Raw genomic sequence first — 19,309 nt, 5'->3', positions numbered from 1 at the left:
CGCCAATGGCCCCTTTTGCGCGCCAAATGCCATAAGAGCGCCAACCACGTGGACGCGGCGCAAATGAGAAACCAAAAGCGCCAAAAAAAGCAGAAAAGGCGCCAAGAAAGTAAGGTTAGAAGCAAATTCTCTGTTCTTTTTGGCTTTGGAAACGATTATTTAAGATAAATGATCCGGATTCCTTTCCAGGGAAGAATCATTAGTGAATTTGGAAGCTATGTCCAAAGTATCTTTTGCTGGTTTGTGTCCTTTTTCAAAAGAAAAGTACTATGATGATGATGAAGAGTGATACTTTGCATCCCACAAAGTCTTAAGAATATATCTCTTCAAAAACGTACACTAATTTCAAAAACTTTACCTACATTATTATTACTAAATTATTTTATAGTAGATTGTTACATGCCTTCATAAAGCTCTCTTCAGAGTAAAATTGACATCATTTTCCTGAGGAAAAAAATTTTCCGATGGTTTATTGCAGTTTATTGATAAAATAAAAACTTTGGATATAGTTAGTCTGAAGAAATTTAAATTCAGAAAATGCATTTAACTGTCAAATGAGAGAAAAGACAAAGATTTTTATGAAAGTTCATCTAAAATGTGATTGTAAATTAGTTTCCAAGAAGGAAAAGGAAATTACGAAGGAGAAATAACCACTGCAAACTAGTACAATTTTGATTCAATTCATCGGGTGATCCAAACCGGATACGTTTATACTCACCGACACATTATCTTTCAATTTATCTTCAGGTAATTTAATCATAACAGCTTAAATTTTAAATATCAACGATTAGAAAAAACATGAGATTAAAACATAAGAAATTTTCATGTAAAGAATTTTTTTTTATTAATTTCATTCCTGGTTCAGTTGATATAGAAAATACTTTGAGTCACGAATAAGGATTGACTGTAGATTCTCAGCGACCATAAGTTCATCTGGTCTAACAACAGTTTTATGCTCTTGATTAAAGATTTTTTTTCATTATCTACAAGTTTAATTTTAAATTAAAATAAATCAATCCGATACGTTTAACTTGACCCTTAAAGTTTTTATTGCCCAAAAAGGAATATTCTTCTAACTAAAGGCCTTGACAGACCTGAGGATTAGCCGAGAGACGGCTTAACATAATTATATTTGAGATATTGGTTAAGCTGCATTTCCAGAAGTGTCGCATTAAAAGAAACTTAACTGGAACTCTTTAATTGTCCTCAAGGTCCTTGATTTATAAATTCTCGATCCTTGAAATTTTGTCTTGATTACACGGAAATATTTTATCCATTTTATCACACAAAAGCTGTTCCAGAACAGAGAATTTCATAACTGGATTTAAGGTAATTAATTTCTGTCTTCATGTTTTCTTTAAACTCAGACCACTTATTTATAAATTCACAAGACTTACCTTCACTGAGAGAAATCCGAAAAAGTTAAAATAACATTCCGGAAATGTTAATTTTACCCTGCAGTATTGATTCGAAATCGGTGTAAATATTATGCTTTTTAAGTGTATTAGGGGTTAAAGTTACTCTTTTTCATGTTAATTTTACTCTTAAAAAGGTGTTTATATATTTTTACACATAAAAGTGTTAAAGTTATGAGGAAAAAAAGTTAATCGAACCCCCGTTTTTTCTCAGTATTGATCCCAGGACTTTTATTCCTAACACAAAATTTATTATTAGTTTAAAAGATTTTTTTTTGCTCTTTTTATCTTAACATTCTTTTTCGTTCTCAGATTATTTAATGCTTCAACGCAAAAAAGAGCAGTTAATGAGCTCTTTTTAACTTTTTGCTGAGTTAGAGGTTAAGCGGTTAGTGATATCGACTTCTGGTTTTCGGACACCACCTCTAAAAAAACATTATCTAGAGACATCTTTTCCAGATTCCCCTACTCCGTCTTTCTACTGCAAAACCATGTTCCTTTTAGGTTTTCTTAAAAATTTCTCCAAAGTTTTCTTTCATTTTCGTATAGGGTAAGTGTGCTAAATTTCGACATAGTTGCATGCAAGCGCCAAAGTCTCAAGTTAGAAATGTAATATCTTTAATAGAAATTTATTTTTTTATTCCTTCTACTTAAGGAGTGTTGCTTAGAACCTTGTAGACAGTTTATCGTCTTTATTTACTCTAAAATCATTCTGAATACATTTTAAAATGAATAAAAATGTAGACATAGCTTTGGTGCCCTATTTCGGCCACCTTCGGGAATTTTTCCAATGACTTTTTCACGTCATCTCGTTTGTCGAAGCTACATTTTTTGTTATTCTTTTGCATTGTATAATCTCTAGAGTACGTAAAAACTAAAAATTCATGGAAATTCGTGGAAGAAAAAAGGTGGCCGAAATTTCAAGCTGGCCGGAATTTGGCACACTTACCCTATGTTTTGGAAAAGCTCAGGTACACATTGCATTTAAACATATCTATGACTGAAAAATTGGCCATTTTGATTTTTTTAAGTCAAAGTTCAATCACAACACACACAACCGATTTGCTTGCATTTGGGTATATTGAAGACACAGGAAATGAACAAAAACACTAAATCTCTCGTGATTTTCACAATTTTATTCTCCACGAGATCACCTGCATTAGTCGTATTTTATCGATCTAGAAGCACAATCGTTATAAGTTATCGACTTCCGGTCTTTGGTGACCCCCCACATAAGTCTACATTGTTTAGGCGAATCTGTTCTCTCTTTACTCCAGACCATCTTTCTCCTCTAAAACCATGCCTTTCTAGGTTTTGTCTAGGTTTTTTGTGTGTTTGGCTCCAGTGATTTCCTTGGAAATTACAAGGAGTTAACTCATTTTGAACATTTTTCAAGAGACAGCGTGAAAGATTCAATTTGCATAAGTGAATCTTGTCCAAGCGACGAATCACGCCCAGTTCTTGGCAAAAAATTTAATCAGCTGGCAATATTAGGCTGATCAAATAAATCAAGCACTTCCACTGGCCTCGTCTTCCAGTGAATCATATCACTGTGGCTTCAGAAGATAACTGACCCTTCCTTTGCACTTGCACCAGACTTCATGGAATAACCTTCTTAACTGAACTCTTCGCGTCTGTGCTCTTCTGTCCTGGAATACCCAGGCATTGTCTCTGTCGAGCAACCGATTGATTTAAATCTTTTTAAATCATGGGAATTTTATTCTGAATTTGAAAGAAAAACTTATTTCTTGAAATTTCCTGATACTTGTTTTATATTTTATTTTTGTGAAAAGAATACATATAAATTCAATAATACTACACTGAGAGAAATCTGAAAAAGTTAAAATAACATTCCGGAAATGTTTATTTTACCCTGCAGTATTGATCCGAAATCGGTGTAAATATTAGCCTTTTTAGGTGTATTACGGGTTAAAGTTACCCTTTTTCATGTTAATTTTACTCTTAAAAAGGTGTAAAATTAACATTAAAAAACGTTGATATATTTTTACACCTGAAAAGTGTTAAAATTACGAGGAAGAAAAGTTAATCGCACCCCGATTTTTTTCTCAGCGTACAAACATTATACTCAAACTGAATTCTTTTCGCTTGATCACAAGAGAGTAATTAATTATTTGGGTATTAAGAGTAAAGAGTTAAAAGTGAAGCTATTTCTCACTTTATTGCGCAATTTCCAAAATTAGAACGATAGGGTAAGTGTGCCAATTTTCGGACAACTTTATATTTCGGCCATTTTGAGTTTAATTTCGGCCAAGCAAATAAATGAATTACAATTATGCATTGAATCTTCGAATAGTCAATAAATTTATTTTGCCTTTAAATATTTATTCATTTTAGGATGTATTAACACAAAAATCGTTAAATTTTAGGTATAATTTGAATTTAAATTGTATTGTAGTAAAATTCAGTGTGGAAAGAGTCTTACGAAAAATGTGACAGATCGCTTGTGTTTCTAGCAGTCTTGCGATTTGTGGTGAACTGCAGAGGGCTTTCCTTCGATGTTTTTCATGAAAATTAAAGTTTTCATTAAAGATTCCTTCTGTTTATGTCATTAGTGAATCATTCATTAATTCTTTAATTTTCCAACTGAATCCTGTATTTCGCGTAAAAAAGTAGAAACAGTGCCCGCTTCGTTATTCGGATAATTGGGAGACAATATGACAGATGTCTGCTTCGTAATCCGGATGGATTTTTTGAATTTGTTCAACGTTTCGAAAATATAATTCAAGATTTTTTTTGTGGAATTAGTATAAAAGTTTTAAAGAAGATTAAAAAGACATTACAGAATTCTATGCTATTACACTTCATTTATTAAGCAAAAACATCACAAGATAATTCATTTTCATTACTTAACACACATGCATACATGACCTCAAAATTATTTCAAATGTAACCGTCGATAACTCGTCCGGATTACGCCGATCCTGATTAGAGAGCGGGCACTGTACTTTATGAGCGTCTCTCCGATGAGGTAGTGTTGCCTATTCCGGCAACATCTTGTGCTTTCCTAAATTTCTTATTCATTTTATTTTTTCTCCAATTTCTCAATTCTACAATGCCCATAGAAAAAAGAATCGCCTCTATGAAAAAGATTATGTGGAATAGGTCTTGGAAAAGTTCAGGAAGGGCAAATTGCTATGAGATTCTGCGCATAAATTTGGGATGCCAAGGTAAACTCTTCAGGACAAATTACACGGAAGATCTCAGGACTTATGGGTTATATAAACGTATTAAAATATTTTTAAACTCGTTTTGTATGACGTTTTGCACTTTTCTATCCGTTACTTCGCAAAAGATGATCACAAACAATGTGGCCGATATTACACTCAAAGTGGCCGGAATACTACCCAAAGTAATGTCTACATATTTTATTAATTTTTCAATATTTTAGGAACTGAGTTAAAGGAAACAAATCTGATAAACTAGTTTTCAAGGTTCCATACAACCCTCCCGAAAAGGAAGTAAGAAGAAATTTGAATATGTATGAAAAATATTGCATTTCAAACTTAGGACTTCAGTACTTATTTGCAACTATGCCGAAATTTGGCACACTTATCCTAAGTTAATTTTCTTTAGAAAAAAGGACTTACCATTAGGTTTCGATGTATCTATGCAATAATTTATGAAAAAAAAAGAATGCGCGATACTCTCTTGCTCCTTTATTAGGCTTTGAACCACTTTCCTTTCCTTACAAGAATTTTTATTTTCGATCGAAAATTTTATTCTTGAACTTTAAAAGTTTTTAGCTCAATGCTAAAAATTTAGGTTTTTGAATCTGAAATCTTTTTTAAAATTATTGAAAAAAATATATTTTAAACCCCAGAATTCTTTAGTTAATATTAGAACATTTTATTTTTAATGACAGATATTTTTCTTTAAAATTCAGAGATTTTTCTTCACTGGGATCCATAAATTTAGAAATTTTATTTACCATTCTCTGTACATTTGATATTTTCTGTTATCAATTGCTGTGGAACATGGGATTTTCTTTCTTGGAAGAAGTATCATGGATCAACTTCTTAAAGTTGTTCAAGAAGTTCCTGTGTTTTCCAAGTTTGTTTTTTGTGGGAAAATAAAAGAAATGGTCTTTCACATGATTAGCTTTTATTGAGATACTTTGGAGGTTTGCCAGTAAATTTGAACAATTTTAAACAGCCGACTCATGAAATGTATTGTGCTTAACTCTCCTGACTTTCATCCTAAACTTTTTCCTCTAAATATTTTCCACAGATTTACTTTTCTTTTTAACTCTTTACCTCTAGCAGGCAGAAATAAGGACATGATCCTTCTATTTTGCAAGAAATTTTCCTTCCATCTGATATTCAAAATCTCAAAAATCATCGATTAAGCAATTGGAACGATTTCTTTAGGCTCAATAATTCTCTGTTAATATCTCTTTTTGTTTCTCAATGTGTGTAATATCTTAGAAAAATATCTCTTTTTAAGTAAGTATTCTTATTATCGATAACACACTATTCGTTTCACATTCATTGTATTTTCTCATTCTTCACTTGTGCAGATAATATTTCTCATTTTAACACATATCACAACTGCGATTTATATCTCGTACCATTCGACTTACTGCAAGTTTTTAATATGCAAAAATGTGCATTTTACATGATAAAATAACTACTTGCTCTCTTGAAATAATCATAAATCATGATATTGGCCATTTTACTCTATTAAATTCAATGTGATATTTTTTTTATCAAGTTTGCCCAGTATTTTCATTTAATGTGATTTTATTAGCATTGTGTTATTTTTTAATAAAGAGAAATTTGAATTTTAAAAATTGTATTTCTTTGCTTTTTATTTCAAAATCTTTTATTTCTGAAAGGAATACTAAAAGAACAATTTATTAAAAACAGAAAATTTTTCAAATGTATCACCTAAAAGTTCCAGTATGAAAATTAAGTTCAAAAAGAATCAATAAAAAGGAGGTTGAAAAGTTTTGCAACAAATGTTTTCATAAATGGCAAATTATTAAATTTAAAATCCACAAGAAAAAAGGAAAAATATTAGATGGAGCTATATCATCGGAAAACATTTAATAATAAATTAAATAATTAAACATTAAGCACTTATTTTGCACAGCATCATTAAAATTATTTTATTTTTGCGTCAATAGAATAATTAAAAAAATATTTTGATTTATCAAAAAAATAATGCGAGTTAAGCAAACTCAAATTGAAAAAATAATAATAAAAAACAATAATCTACAATAAAAAGTAAATTCTAAAACAAATTGAACATTTTGAAAAGAAAATCTTTATTGAAAAAATATATTATTTCTTATTTTTTAACTTTTAAAAAATAATATAGAAATAATATAGAATTGTTAGGTTTTCATCATGTGAATTCAGCTTTAGAAGAAAAATATTTTCGAGTGAAATACACATTTTTATTGCTAGACCTTTGTAACAGAAAGAAATTAAATTAATTCTAAAAAGTTTTCCTATAAATTTTCAGTAGGAAAATCAGGAAAACATTATTTTCATTATAAAAAAACCGAAATTTAGTTCTTTTAACAGTAAAAAATGGTCAAAAACTTTAATTTTAATCTGACATTATGTGAAAACAAGAAAAGAATTAAAATTAAACTTAGAAAGTTCACTTCTAGCTTTCAACAATTTTGTACACAAAACCTTAATTCAAATGCAATAATCAAAAATTTATGCTGATTTTTCTCACTCTCAGAACAAAAAGTAAAACAAAAACAAATTATTTCCAATGTAATAGCTCCATATCTCAATAAAAGATATTAAACTCAAATATACAATTTTATTTATTTTTTCTTTTTTGAAAATAAAGAATAACAAAATGCATATCAAAATCTAACGTTTAATCTTTTTAAAATATAAATAAGACACAACTTGTAGCACAGAAAATTTATTGCTGCTTTTGCTGCTTAAGATACACAATTAAAAAATTGTTAAATTTAGCTAAAACAGCTTTTTCAAAGTATCTTTGAAAATTGTTTGCGTTTTTGGGATAAAAGTCCCTCAATTCTGACATGAATATTTAATCGGTTAACCCTTTAACGACGAGACACTTTTTACGGACTGAAAATCAACAGTAAAAATTAAACTGGGAAACATAATCAATGATAAGTCTTACAACCTTGGAAAGTCCAACAGAGTCTGATTCGGTGTATTTTGTGTTTCTATAAATAATAGGGACAAAAATAGCTAAAAAATTTAAGCAATTTTTCTGACAATACCAATGAATTATATTTTTCGCTTTAATGAAAAATATTACGTATGAGTATTGTAGTTTTTATTGCCAAAAGGATTTTTCTTAAAAAAAATTTAGAAGTATAAAAATAAATTAAACCAATTATAAATTTGAGAATTTAAAAATTCGCCATTTTTGAGCTTAAATATTTACTACATAGCAAATAGCTAGAGACTTGTAAGAAATATTCTAGATTCCTCCAACCTTCTACTTTACAATTACGTACAAACATTAGAAAAAAAAAACTTTAGGTAGTCAGCAAAAAATATTTTCTTTATGGGACACCGGTGTTCCAATCGTCCTTAAAGGGTTAATCTTTAAACTGACTTATAAAGCCTGTTTGATACGTATTTTCTGATAAAGATCTTTCCCCTCATTTGTAGAATAACAGAAAGCCTGAACATTTAAGTTAAGTTACTTGAAACTTAGTTAAGCATTCAGTATCGAAATGTTCTAATGCCCTAGACATATCTACGACTTAAGCCGACAGATCGCTTAACGTTATTATAATCAAAATAATGATTAGATTACATTTCCATCAGTTTCTGATTAAATCCGTTTCTCGGCTTAAGCTGTATCCTTTGTGATGCCGAAAATGTGACTTCCTAGATAGATGGCCGATAAATGGTATCATTATCATGAGTACTTTTGTTGTAAAATATTAATTGACGTCGAATTCTAACCTCAAAATACGTTATTCGCCATGTATGAATAAAATGCGTCGCTTTAAAAGGCTCTTTTTTCTGTTTTCACCCCATTGCATCAAAAATTTTTCGTGCAGTGACCAAAAAATACACTGAAAACTTTAAATTATTCGTACCTGAATGGATTAAGAAATTTAAACAGCAAATTCCATTATTTTGTCAGAACTTGGCTTAAGAAACTAAGTGTCACTGAACATTTACACTCAGTCCCGGCATTATGCACTTCGGGTTTATGCACCTGACAGAATTATGCACACACAATTATGAAAGATTGCCTACCCTTGGGAGTCAATTTAGGAAATCTTTTTTGAAATACGCCTGAATGTATACTATGTTGCGACGCGGGAAATTTGAAAACATTTTGCTACTTTTTCAGAATAAAACTTTAATTTCTTTTATTAAGGTAATTTTTTTAAATATTCTAACTATTTACTGAAGAACTCTGGCCAAAAAGTACCCGTCAAATCATTGCTCTACCTGCCGATTTTACTCGGAGGTTTTTTGAATTGTAACGGTATATTCTAGTACATTTAGAGAAATTCTGTAGATTTTCGGCAGAATTTCTGCCCAGAAAATCTATAGATTTTCGGCCGAAATTCTTCCGAAAATCTGCAGATTCCCGGCAGAATTTCTTCATTGGAAATTTGCATAGTCTCCATTTTCTCAACAAAAATATTGTTGATTTATCAAGAAACTGTAGAAGTTACAAAGAAAATACTATGCTCTGCTTAACAAGCATTACCGATTAAATATTTTAGATAAATAAAAAAAATACGAGCAAAAATACTAATTTCTTAAAAATCGCCAATCGAATGATACAAAAACACGAAATTTAGGTCAACACTCAGCTTAAAGTTTTCACTTCAATATTCTCTACTTATAACACGGCGTCGCAGAATTCTTCATTTTATATAAACACTGTGATATCACCAAGAATAACCCTATTGAATTTTGCAAACTTCAGTGAAAAATATTCCATCTTTTCAGACACAGCTGTCTGGAAAGTCTGAAATGTAGAAAAAATCTACGGAAAATCGGCAAAATATCTACAGAAATTCGTCAGAGTATGCACCAGGATTCGTCAGAAAATCTGCAAAAATTTCTGACGAATTTTGTCCCAAGCCTAAATAAAATTCGTAGGAATATCTACAGATTTCTCGGCAGATTTTCTGCAGAGGTGTAGATATTTTCTGCAGAAATCTTAAAAATATCTGACGAAATTATTTGACGGGTACTGTTTGTTAATGCATTTCTATTAAACAGTTAAATCTTTTTGTTTGAACTGCTTTTACTCCGCGCGAAATTCGTTCTACGAAGATTTATCCAAAAGAAAGCCCCTGGGAGTATGCAAATTTTCTCGATGCATAATGCCATTTCGCGCGTTTTTTTTTCGGTCCCGAAAAAGTGCATAATGCCGGGATCTAGTGTATAAACAAATTGTTATTTTATTTATGCGGAACCTAAGCTTAAGTGTATTTTTAAGCTTTGAGTTTCAAAGTGCAACAAGTGTCAAAAAGCTGAATTGCTATTTATGGTTCAACTAAATACAATTTACCCTTCAAACTTAAACCAATACATTAAAAAAAAAAGTGTGATTAATTCAAGAACTAAGTTCGAACTGACTCACTAGCGTGAGAAATACATCACACTTCGCGGAATTTCTCCTCACCAGCTTCAATTGGCATATAAAAGAATTTGCTTATTAATCAAATAATCCAGCGAATTGAACTTTAATAAGAATGGATTCGCGACATTTCAATGCTAAACTTTTCGAAGTTGTTTGTAAGTTCCAGGTCATTGCGAAATAATGGTGATTTGATTCACCAAATTATGAAGAATCGCTTGGAATAAGTACTTTATTATATACATATGTATTACACAATAAAACTATGACTCTTCAGGAGTCTACTGATATAATAAAATTATGAAAATTCGACTAATTCGCTCGAAATATTTAATTTAATTGATGAAGACATGCAAAAATTTGCTTCAAAATTATGTCTTCACCAATTTAATTAGATATTTTGAAGAAAACTCAAAACTTAATTTGCATAATTTTAGTGTCAGTGAACTTATAAAGAGTTACAGTTTCATCATGTACGGTCATAATTTTTCCAATCGGACAACTCTTCGCGATTTGGTGATTAATAAGGAGGAACAAAACTATTCACGGGCAATAAAGCTGCAAATCTGTGAAAGCTCGGTTGAAAAAATTAAAGCGAGCTTTTAATATTCAATTTTGACACTAGATACCCAAGTAGCAAAACAAAGTCAACATAGTTATTTTCGTTACTTGCACGTCATACTTTCAAAATGGGAAGACACATTCTTATTACACGGGGTTCCTGAGCTATAATTAGTGAAATCATTTTTAAAATTCCCCTAAATGTATGCAAATCTTTTAAAGCGATTTCGGGACCGAAAAAAAGCCCGTGAATTAACTCCAGTGATACAGTAAAATTGCATATCTGCAGGAGATATCTTTGGGATAAGTTACGTAAACGCCGTGATGGATGCAAGACATTTTCGCCGCCAATTTTTCAGCCTATTTTCAGCGCCTACGGTTCATAACAGATGTATTTCAAATTTAGTGAAATATTTTTGCATACAGTACTGTCTCTCTATATGCACACTCTCTATATGCACAGCTTTTGTGTCGGTTGCATTCAAAATCAATTTGTTTACATTTTGACAAAGTAATAAAGAAAATTATGTTCTTGGTAACTAATTTTTCTTGTTTTTAATTTGCTTAATTTTATTTTTTTCTGTCTCATATTATATATAAAATAACACGGGAAATTCTAGAACAATAAAAAAATGATAATTTATTGAAAGAAAGAAAAAAACCGTTGGGAATTTCAAAAAAAGTTGTGCATATTCAGAGAGAGAACTGTCAAAAAAAAGTACCCAAACTGTGCATATAGCGAGACAACACTGTATATTTAGGGGAATTTCAACATTTATTTTGAGCTCCCAATACTAGACAATTTGTATCAAATTCTTTCGGTCCGTTTTCTCTCAAGCCGGAACTCCCTATATTAATATCTCAAAAATCATGTTTTTGGGATTACTTGAAACCGCGTCGAGCGGATTTCTTTCCTTTTAGAAATTATTCAGGCGAACATTTCGTCGATATACGAAAATACACTGGAATCATTCCTATTAACGCTTTTCAAGGTGAAAGGTTAAAAAAAAAGGCTCTAAAGAACGTATTTCTCATCTGAATGGGATCATGTTTAGGTTCGTTGGAAAGGTCTTGGAATTTCCGATTAAACTGAACCGACTCCAATTGGTTCTGAACCGGTTTATAACCAATAACTAATTTTTATTCGAAATTCAATTATATTAGATAAATAAATGAACACGGATTTCACCTTTGGCTGTTTCTCTTTTACTTTCTCATAAAACTGTTGTTTCGGAGGGGTTTTCATATACTTCATCAGGAATGGAAATTTTTCGGAAAGAACTAGTCACAAAAATTGTTACACTACTTTTTGGACTTTACACAGTGAACAATTTCATCAACTGCTTAATAGCGCATATATTGCTCGTGAGGTGTATTTTGGGAACTGTTTTGAGTGATTTATAAGTCGGTTCAAAACCGGTAATGAACCGATAAGTCATTTTCGCCGGAAAACCAATTTTTATAGTCTTATAACTACTATTTTGGGGATCTTTTGAGTGATTTATGAATCGATTTAAATCGGTTGACAACCGGTAAACAGTAGGTAATATGAAAGTACTTTTGATGTATACCAACAAGTCACGAGTTCGAGCACTTTGCAAAGCCTGGAACATTTTGCCACCCCTTTTTATTTTTTTTTTCATTGAGGACTCTTCTGGGAGAAGGGAAAAATCACTTTGGGTCAGTAAATTATCAAATTTGGTCAGTAAAAATTCAAAATGGTTATTAATGCATCCGGCACACCTTTTAGATCAGTAAAATTTTATGAAATCAAAATTCGCATTCCTTTCTTCCTCAAGAGATTTTCATAAGTGTGTTCCATTCTTTCGGACTCAAAATTGAAGTGAAATAATTTAATTTTCTGTGATATAGAAAATAAGAAGAAGAGTGCGAAAGAGTAGGATAGACATATACAGAATCTTTGAGATGGAAAAGGATGTGAATTTTGATTTTATAAAATTTTCCCAATCTAAAAGATGTGCCGAAGCCATAATTAGAATAATTAAATTTCTTCTTATGTGTTTTTCAATGAGATCATTTACACCGCCGCATTATTGGATTGAGATTCAATTATCCTAAAATCGGATTTTGGGACAATTCAATCTGAATCTAATGCGACAGTCTGAATAACCTTAATGAAACCATTAAATTGCGGCCTTATACAGGTTTCAGACCTAAGACTTAAGGCCTCTACACATTGGGACTGCACTTCTGTAGGTGGAAACGTCAAAATTCTGTCAAAAATGCAATTTTTGACGAAAACTGTTCCGAATGTGTAGAGACCATTAGTCATATGGCTTAACTGCTATAATTTCTTATCAGTTAAGATTTTTTGGAAAAATTTTACTTTGGATTGAATTTCAAGGGCAAATGTTCTATTAGATCCTGAAAAACCAATAAAATTCGTTACTGTTTAGGATTTTGAGACATTCGGGAACTGGGCTAAACATCAAGTCTGAAGACCGCTTTAGATTGCGACTTAATGATCCGAAATCCGATTTTGGAACAGTTCAATCCCAATCTAATGCGGCGGTGTAAATAGCCTCAATGAAACAGACATGTCTTTTGACTTCTTCTTCTTCTTCTGTAAAGTGTCACAATAAATTCAATCTAGTTTTGCGAATTTTGATTTCATGAAATTGTTCTGATATAAAAGGAGGCATAACTTCCTAATTTTCCCTTCGCAAATAATATTTCACTACTTACCAATTGTTATTTTAACTGACCATTTTGCCTATGCTGCAGCCCTTTTCTTCCCAGTGATTTCTCTAAGATTGCGGCCATCGCCGTCTTATCGAAATTTCCTTTAACTTAAATATTCAAAGCTTTCTTTGTCTCAAAATTGAGGGGAAAGTTTACGAGTTTCTTCTTCATAAGATTCATAACCAATTGAAAAAAATATTTTATCAATAAATAATAACAATAAATATTTTAAGAAAATTAAGTTATTAAAATTATTTTATTCTTTAAAAGAATTATTTTTTAATTTTAACTTGAAAAATTGTGCTTTTGCACTTGGATATTTTTTTTTAAATAATAAAAATATTCTCTTACCATCTTTGGTGGCTTCTTAAATTGCAAGTGTACATTTGTTTTCCTAAGTACTCAGTATTGCTCTAATTGTATTTTGTTCACTGTATTCATTGTTAGTTCTTCTTAAAAATATTTTTTTTTAAAAAATAATAGTAATATCGTGGTTTAATTGACTAGACAACATGAAGCTGCATATAGTTGAAATTAATACCACAAAAAAGAACTAATTGTAAAAAAAAGAGATAACCTAGCGCGCACATGCAATCGTATTTTGAAATATTTATAAATTACAATTATTACAAAAATTACCTACAAAAGTAGAATTTTTACCATTGGAAAAAGTTATTACATTATTCATTAATAAATCTCACAGATCTCCAAGAAATTAAAAAATAAAATTCGAGTTGAACAAAAAATGCTTGGTTTTTATCACAATACTTTGACTATCGTTTTGTCCTCTTTAGCGTTATTTTACTTACTTTTTTTCTTTCTTTTTTTGTTTCCTAATGCCTGAAGATTGCTGAAAGAGATTGATTGGAACTGGGATAGAGATAAAATGGGGAGAACGGGGATAATTTTCAAAGCAGGGGACAAAGTTATTTGGTTGTAGTCTTTCGCTTCATTGTGTTAAAGGAAAAGGTTTTTTCCGGGAGCCTCTTGCCATTCTGAATCTCCTTTTCGGGCGATCGTGCCTCAATGGATTTGTAGTACTGATCGATTTTATGAGATTCCTGACTAACTCCAATCGGTGCCATATTCGGCAACGCCTTGAGGAATCCATGAGCTCCAACGGGAATTGGAGGAGCTGCCGGAGCTCCAGGAGCACAGCGATTGTACAGAAATGGCATTTGTTGCGTGGCATTGGTGTGAATAGTGAGAATTGCCTCTAGATCTGACTCTTGTGCCTGACACAGAAAATCACTAAACAGGCGATTCGGAATAGATCCGTACGGATCAAAAGAGTCACTTAGAGCTTCAGTCTCCTTATTGTACACCTCCAAATAGTCTCCCAATTGCTTAGCCACTAGCGCACTTCGATCCTTACTCAGGATCTTGTGACTAAATGGATTGCGTATGAAGAAAGGAGTCTTAAAATTCACACCCGATCGTTGGATAAATTTGAGAATGAGCTTCTCGTGGCACTGTTTCGATTCCGTCGACACACGTCGCAGAATACATTCCAGGTACATTTGAAAAGCCTTCCTCGCCTGCATCTGCGACATCTCACTCCCATTCTCTATCAACTTCCTGATTTGCTTTCGCAGACGTCGAGCCTCATCCGTACTCTTTGGCTGGTACATCTTGTTGCCCAGATTGAGCGGTTGACTCGTCTCCAGAGCTCGTTCGTACTGCTGCATCCTTTCGGCTATTCCGCTCTCTCCTTCGGCAGAATCCGCGGGATACAGTTGACCATGCAGCATCACATTGAAGTTGTGCGGAATAATCATGGCACAAACCTGCAATGATTTCAGGTTAGGTCATCTAACATCGACGGAGAACTTCGGTCAACCGAGGACCTACGTTGTTACAGACGATAACAACGTCTCTTGTGAAGTCCGCACACGATTGCCTAATTCAGTTTGTTCGGATTCGTTCTGGTCCGAAAACCGCAAACCCGTAACGACAATTATAAACGGAGCCGATCTAGCGGACCCAGTCTTGAATAGACCGATTCGACGCCCAAGATCGAGATACTGCGGAATTGAAGAACAGGGACACCTAACGATCATGAGAGGTTCCACTCGTCCGAAACGTAGGTCCTTGACCAAAAAACTTTGGAACCTGTAGCTACGAAGACTTTCTATGGGATTCTACTTCGGACTTACAGCTTCGTACATGAAAAGAACGGTTCCGGAATCTCCATAATAAACGGAGCCGATCTAGCGGACCCAGTCTTGGATAAACCAATTCGACGACCTAAATCAGGACACTGTGAAATTGAATAACAGGAATACTAAACGATCCTGACAGGCCCCACTCGTCCGAAACGTGGGTTCTTGCCCAACAAACTTGGGAGCCTGTAGCCACAAACAGTTGAAGACCTTCTATGGGATTCTACGTCGGACTACACCTTCGTACATGAAGAGAACGGTTCCAGAATCTCCATAATAAACAGAGCCGATCTAGTGGACCCAGTCTTGGATAAACCAATTCGACGGCATAGATCGGGATACTACAAAACTGGAGAACAGGGATACCTAACGATCCTGAGAGGACCTACTCTTCCGAAACGCGGGTTTATGTCCAACAAATTTGAGAGAGTGTATCCACGAACACTTGAAGACTCTCTATGGGATTCTACGTCGGACTTACGGCTTCGGCTTTATTTAATAAGATTCTTTTGACTTGATGGCTTCGCGTGGTCTTCTTCTCATCTTGACTTGAATGAATGTGTGTATTGGTTCGATTGATAATGACGTTGTTTCTTGTGTTTGCCGTGGCGCTGTCGTATTTTTCAACTCGCTGATTGATCAACACGATAGCGTAGATACGAATACGTGAGTTCCAGTCAACAAATTTGAGCGTAGTGTTAAGGACAATAATCCTGTTGGGCCTCATATTTTCATTTAAACTTTGGTCTTCGTCCAAAACAATTGTGAACCAGTAACGACCAACACTTGAGGAATCATTCAAATCATCAAACTTGAGGAACGATTCTGGAACCGCAAGAATTATTACGTATTTGAGAGGTGCCGAGAAGTCAAAATCGTATAGCAAATACGCAAAGACGGAGCCGATCCAGCTTTCACTAAACCGATTTGACAACGTTTTGACAATGATTTGACAACGATGAATCCCGGATCAAGCCAAGATCAACAATTGTTCAACAATTGATCTAACAAAGATCAACAATTTTTTCAAAATACCTTTCCTCGCGGCATCAACTATGTTCTTTTTATGCTTGTCTTTCGACGAATGTAGGCTTCTCGATGCGACTCTTACGAATTTCAGGTACGATAAGGTTATCTGGGCTTGTTACTGATCACTGGTTTCTAAACCTTAAACAGTTGGAACACTGAACAGCACTCATTAATTAATTTTGAACTGTGTGCCCCTAATGGGGTCATAATCTTAGGACACCTCGATCTTCTGTTCGATCAGGAAATTATTCGAAGTCGAGCTCGAGTCGAAGCCTTCCCAAACAAGATCCTGAATTAGAACGTAGAAAACACACATTTTTGACCTGATAAATGTCTATCTTTCTTTTACCTTACGAAGCGACATAACGAAACGGGATGATTCCTTCCTTAGATCAACAATATCCCACTCCGAAGCGTTGACCAGAAAATAAAGAGGAGAAGAACCCGATCGAAATCAATTATTTTCTTTACATCAAGCAATCGGCCGAAGTCAATATCCTGAATTAACTCTAACGGCTCTAGTTCGCTTAAGTTTGATTAGAAATTGTCGATCTTCGCAAGGATTTCCCAAACTGTTCTCATACGCTGCATAGATCTATACGACCGGAACTATGATCTCTCAGAAAGGACAAGTAACAGATCGGTCCCCAGTTCTTCGTGAACCTCGTGAACGGTAACGTTTCTCACTCTTGATCATTACACTGAGAGAGATATCCGAAAAAGTTAAAATAACATTCCGGAAATGTTTATTTTACCTTGCAGTATTGATCCGAAATCGGTGTAAATATTACCCTTTTTAGGTGTATTAGGGGTTAAAGCTACCCTTTTTCATGTTAATTTCACCCTTAAAAAGGTGTAAAATTAACATTAAAAAATGTTGATATATTTTTACACCTAAAAAGTGTTAAAGTTATGAGCAAAAAAAGTTAATCGCACCGCCATTTTTTTTCTCAGTGTTATGAAAGATTCTTCTAACTGCAGGAAAGAATTTCATCTTAGTTGCTTTGCTTGCACTTGCGGTCTAATCATTTCGGTCATTGCTCAGTACAAAACAGGAAGGGACGTTCTGCCGAACGACTTAGCTCGGATTTCCTCACTACACTTCTACCAAGTTCCTTGACTGAGAAAAAAACGGGGGTGCGATTAACTTTTTCCCTCATAACTTCAACACTTTTTAGGTGTAAAAATGAAGGTCTAAAGGTCCTCTGAGCCTGATCCAAAGGAAATGAACTACAATATCACATCAAACTTACGTTCAGTGCAATTCCGAAAATTCCATATCGGTTTTGCGCCTGTAATCTAGGCAAATCCGATTTTGCTGTTTTTTGGTATTTAGGCGACCGTAGCTCCGATTCTACTGAGCCGATTTAGTTCTTCGTAAAGAAAAAGTTAAAGGCCTTCGAATGTCCGACACTTCTCTAGAATAAGTAAAGTTTGCAAAACCAACACGAGAGGCGCTGTAATCGCTCCAGAAAACAAGATGCTGGAGCCTGATTAGGGGCCCTGAAATTTCATGTGGCGTATAGTTCTACTTACCGACGTTCCGGATGGCGGCGGCGTGGACGTTGGAATCCCGGTGACTGGATCCATGTACAGTCCATACTTGGCCAGACTGTCCTCCGTGGGGAAGATACGGATGAAGCCACTGCGTCGAGCGAATTGCGCCTTAGCCGATCGCACAATCCTGAGCTCTTCCGTGGTGAGACTCGTAAGCGTATGATGCTGATGTTTCTTTGGCAGAGTGTGACTTCCCTGAATGAAGTCCGCGGAATTGGCTCGCCTTCCATGGAAGTTCCGATGCTTTACGTATTTGCTATCGTACGCAGCCTTCAGCAACGGACTAATAGCCGGAATTCCAACCATATTCAGCAGATCCGTCAGCAGGGAAGCTTTGACTTTCGCATCGAGTGGCGTATCAATCCCCAGAGACGGAGAAAGATTCACTTCCAGCAGCCAGGGTTTGAGTGTATCATCGATGAGAATGTCAAAGCCGTAGAGTTCAAAGCAATTGTTATTGTTTGGCACAAACATCCGACAGGCAGCAACAATGGATTGTGCACAGGAGAAGATGGCCTTGATGATGACATCTTCAATATTCAGCATCAGTTGCTCCGTATCGCATCCCTGACTCTTCAGATGCCTCAGCAACGCACTCAGCGTCCATTTGTGCCCAACATCTTCATCCCCAGCATCCCGGCTCTTAATATAATCCGAATGGTACTTGTTGATGCTGTAATTGCAGAGATGCATGCAAGAATTCCAGAGAAACTCCGAACTGCGATTGTACTTGACCGTAGCCAGACGCACCAAACCCTCTTCATAAACGTAAATCAGAAGAGGATCAAATGACGTCACGGCCACATACAAACGCACATCACATTTGTGCCCGTCAATGCACAGAGGATCACTGATATATTTGGCTACCACCAATTGCTCATCCGACGGAATCTTATCCAGCTGCACGGATACACAGGAAAGACTTTTAGTAGATCGCATTTAGCTATCAAGTTGTTACAATTGAGTAAAACTCACAGAATTGACGATATATATTCCACGACCACGACTCGATGCAGCCGGCTTAACAATCCAAGGGCCTCGGTACTTATTGTGGGCACTCACTAAATCACGATATTCAGTAGGCAGTAGATAGGACTCTGGCACAATGTCGAAATTCTTCGAGCCTCCACGCAAATGCTGCATCTTTTCGATGTTCTTGTACAATCGATCTTTTCGTGTCAATTCTGAAGATCTAATAGGATTGAACAGAGAAAAAAAACCTTTGGTAATGTGATGAAGAACCTAGGCCAGTCAGTCTTATTTCCTGTAAAACTAAGATCACTGGACTTCACTCAGAAAAAA

The 19,309-nt window shown here is 34.2% G+C and overlaps 1 protein-coding gene across 2 annotated transcripts in view; it reads right to left on the bottom strand.

Moving 5' to 3' along the window:
* Window positions 1-13,485: 13,485 nt before the first annotated feature.
* The window catches only part of LOC129800094 (tubulin polyglutamylase TTLL5), a 54,540-nt gene continuing 48,716 nt past the window's right edge, over window positions 13,486-19,309 (bottom strand). For both annotated transcript variants that reach the window (XM_055844472.1, XM_055844473.1), the window contains 3 exons: window positions 18,983-19,199; window positions 17,987-18,907; window positions 13,486-15,046 (listed from right to left, as the gene is read on the bottom strand). In XM_055844472.1, the coding sequence (XP_055700447.1) occupies window positions 14,186-15,046; window positions 17,987-18,907; window positions 18,983-19,199 (1,999 nt within the window). In that variant the 3' untranslated portion in view covers window positions 13,486-14,185. The remainder of the gene's footprint in view (window positions 15,047-17,986; window positions 18,908-18,982; window positions 19,200-19,309) is intronic.

This window comes from Phlebotomus papatasi, chromosome 1 (assembly GCF_024763615.1).
Source record: "Phlebotomus papatasi isolate M1 chromosome 1, Ppap_2.1, whole genome shotgun sequence".
NCBI classification, from domain to species: Eukaryota; Metazoa; Arthropoda; class Insecta; order Diptera; family Psychodidae; genus Phlebotomus; species Phlebotomus papatasi.
Note: the sequence above shows the minus strand (reverse complement) of the source record. Positions and strands in the feature narration are given on the sequence as shown.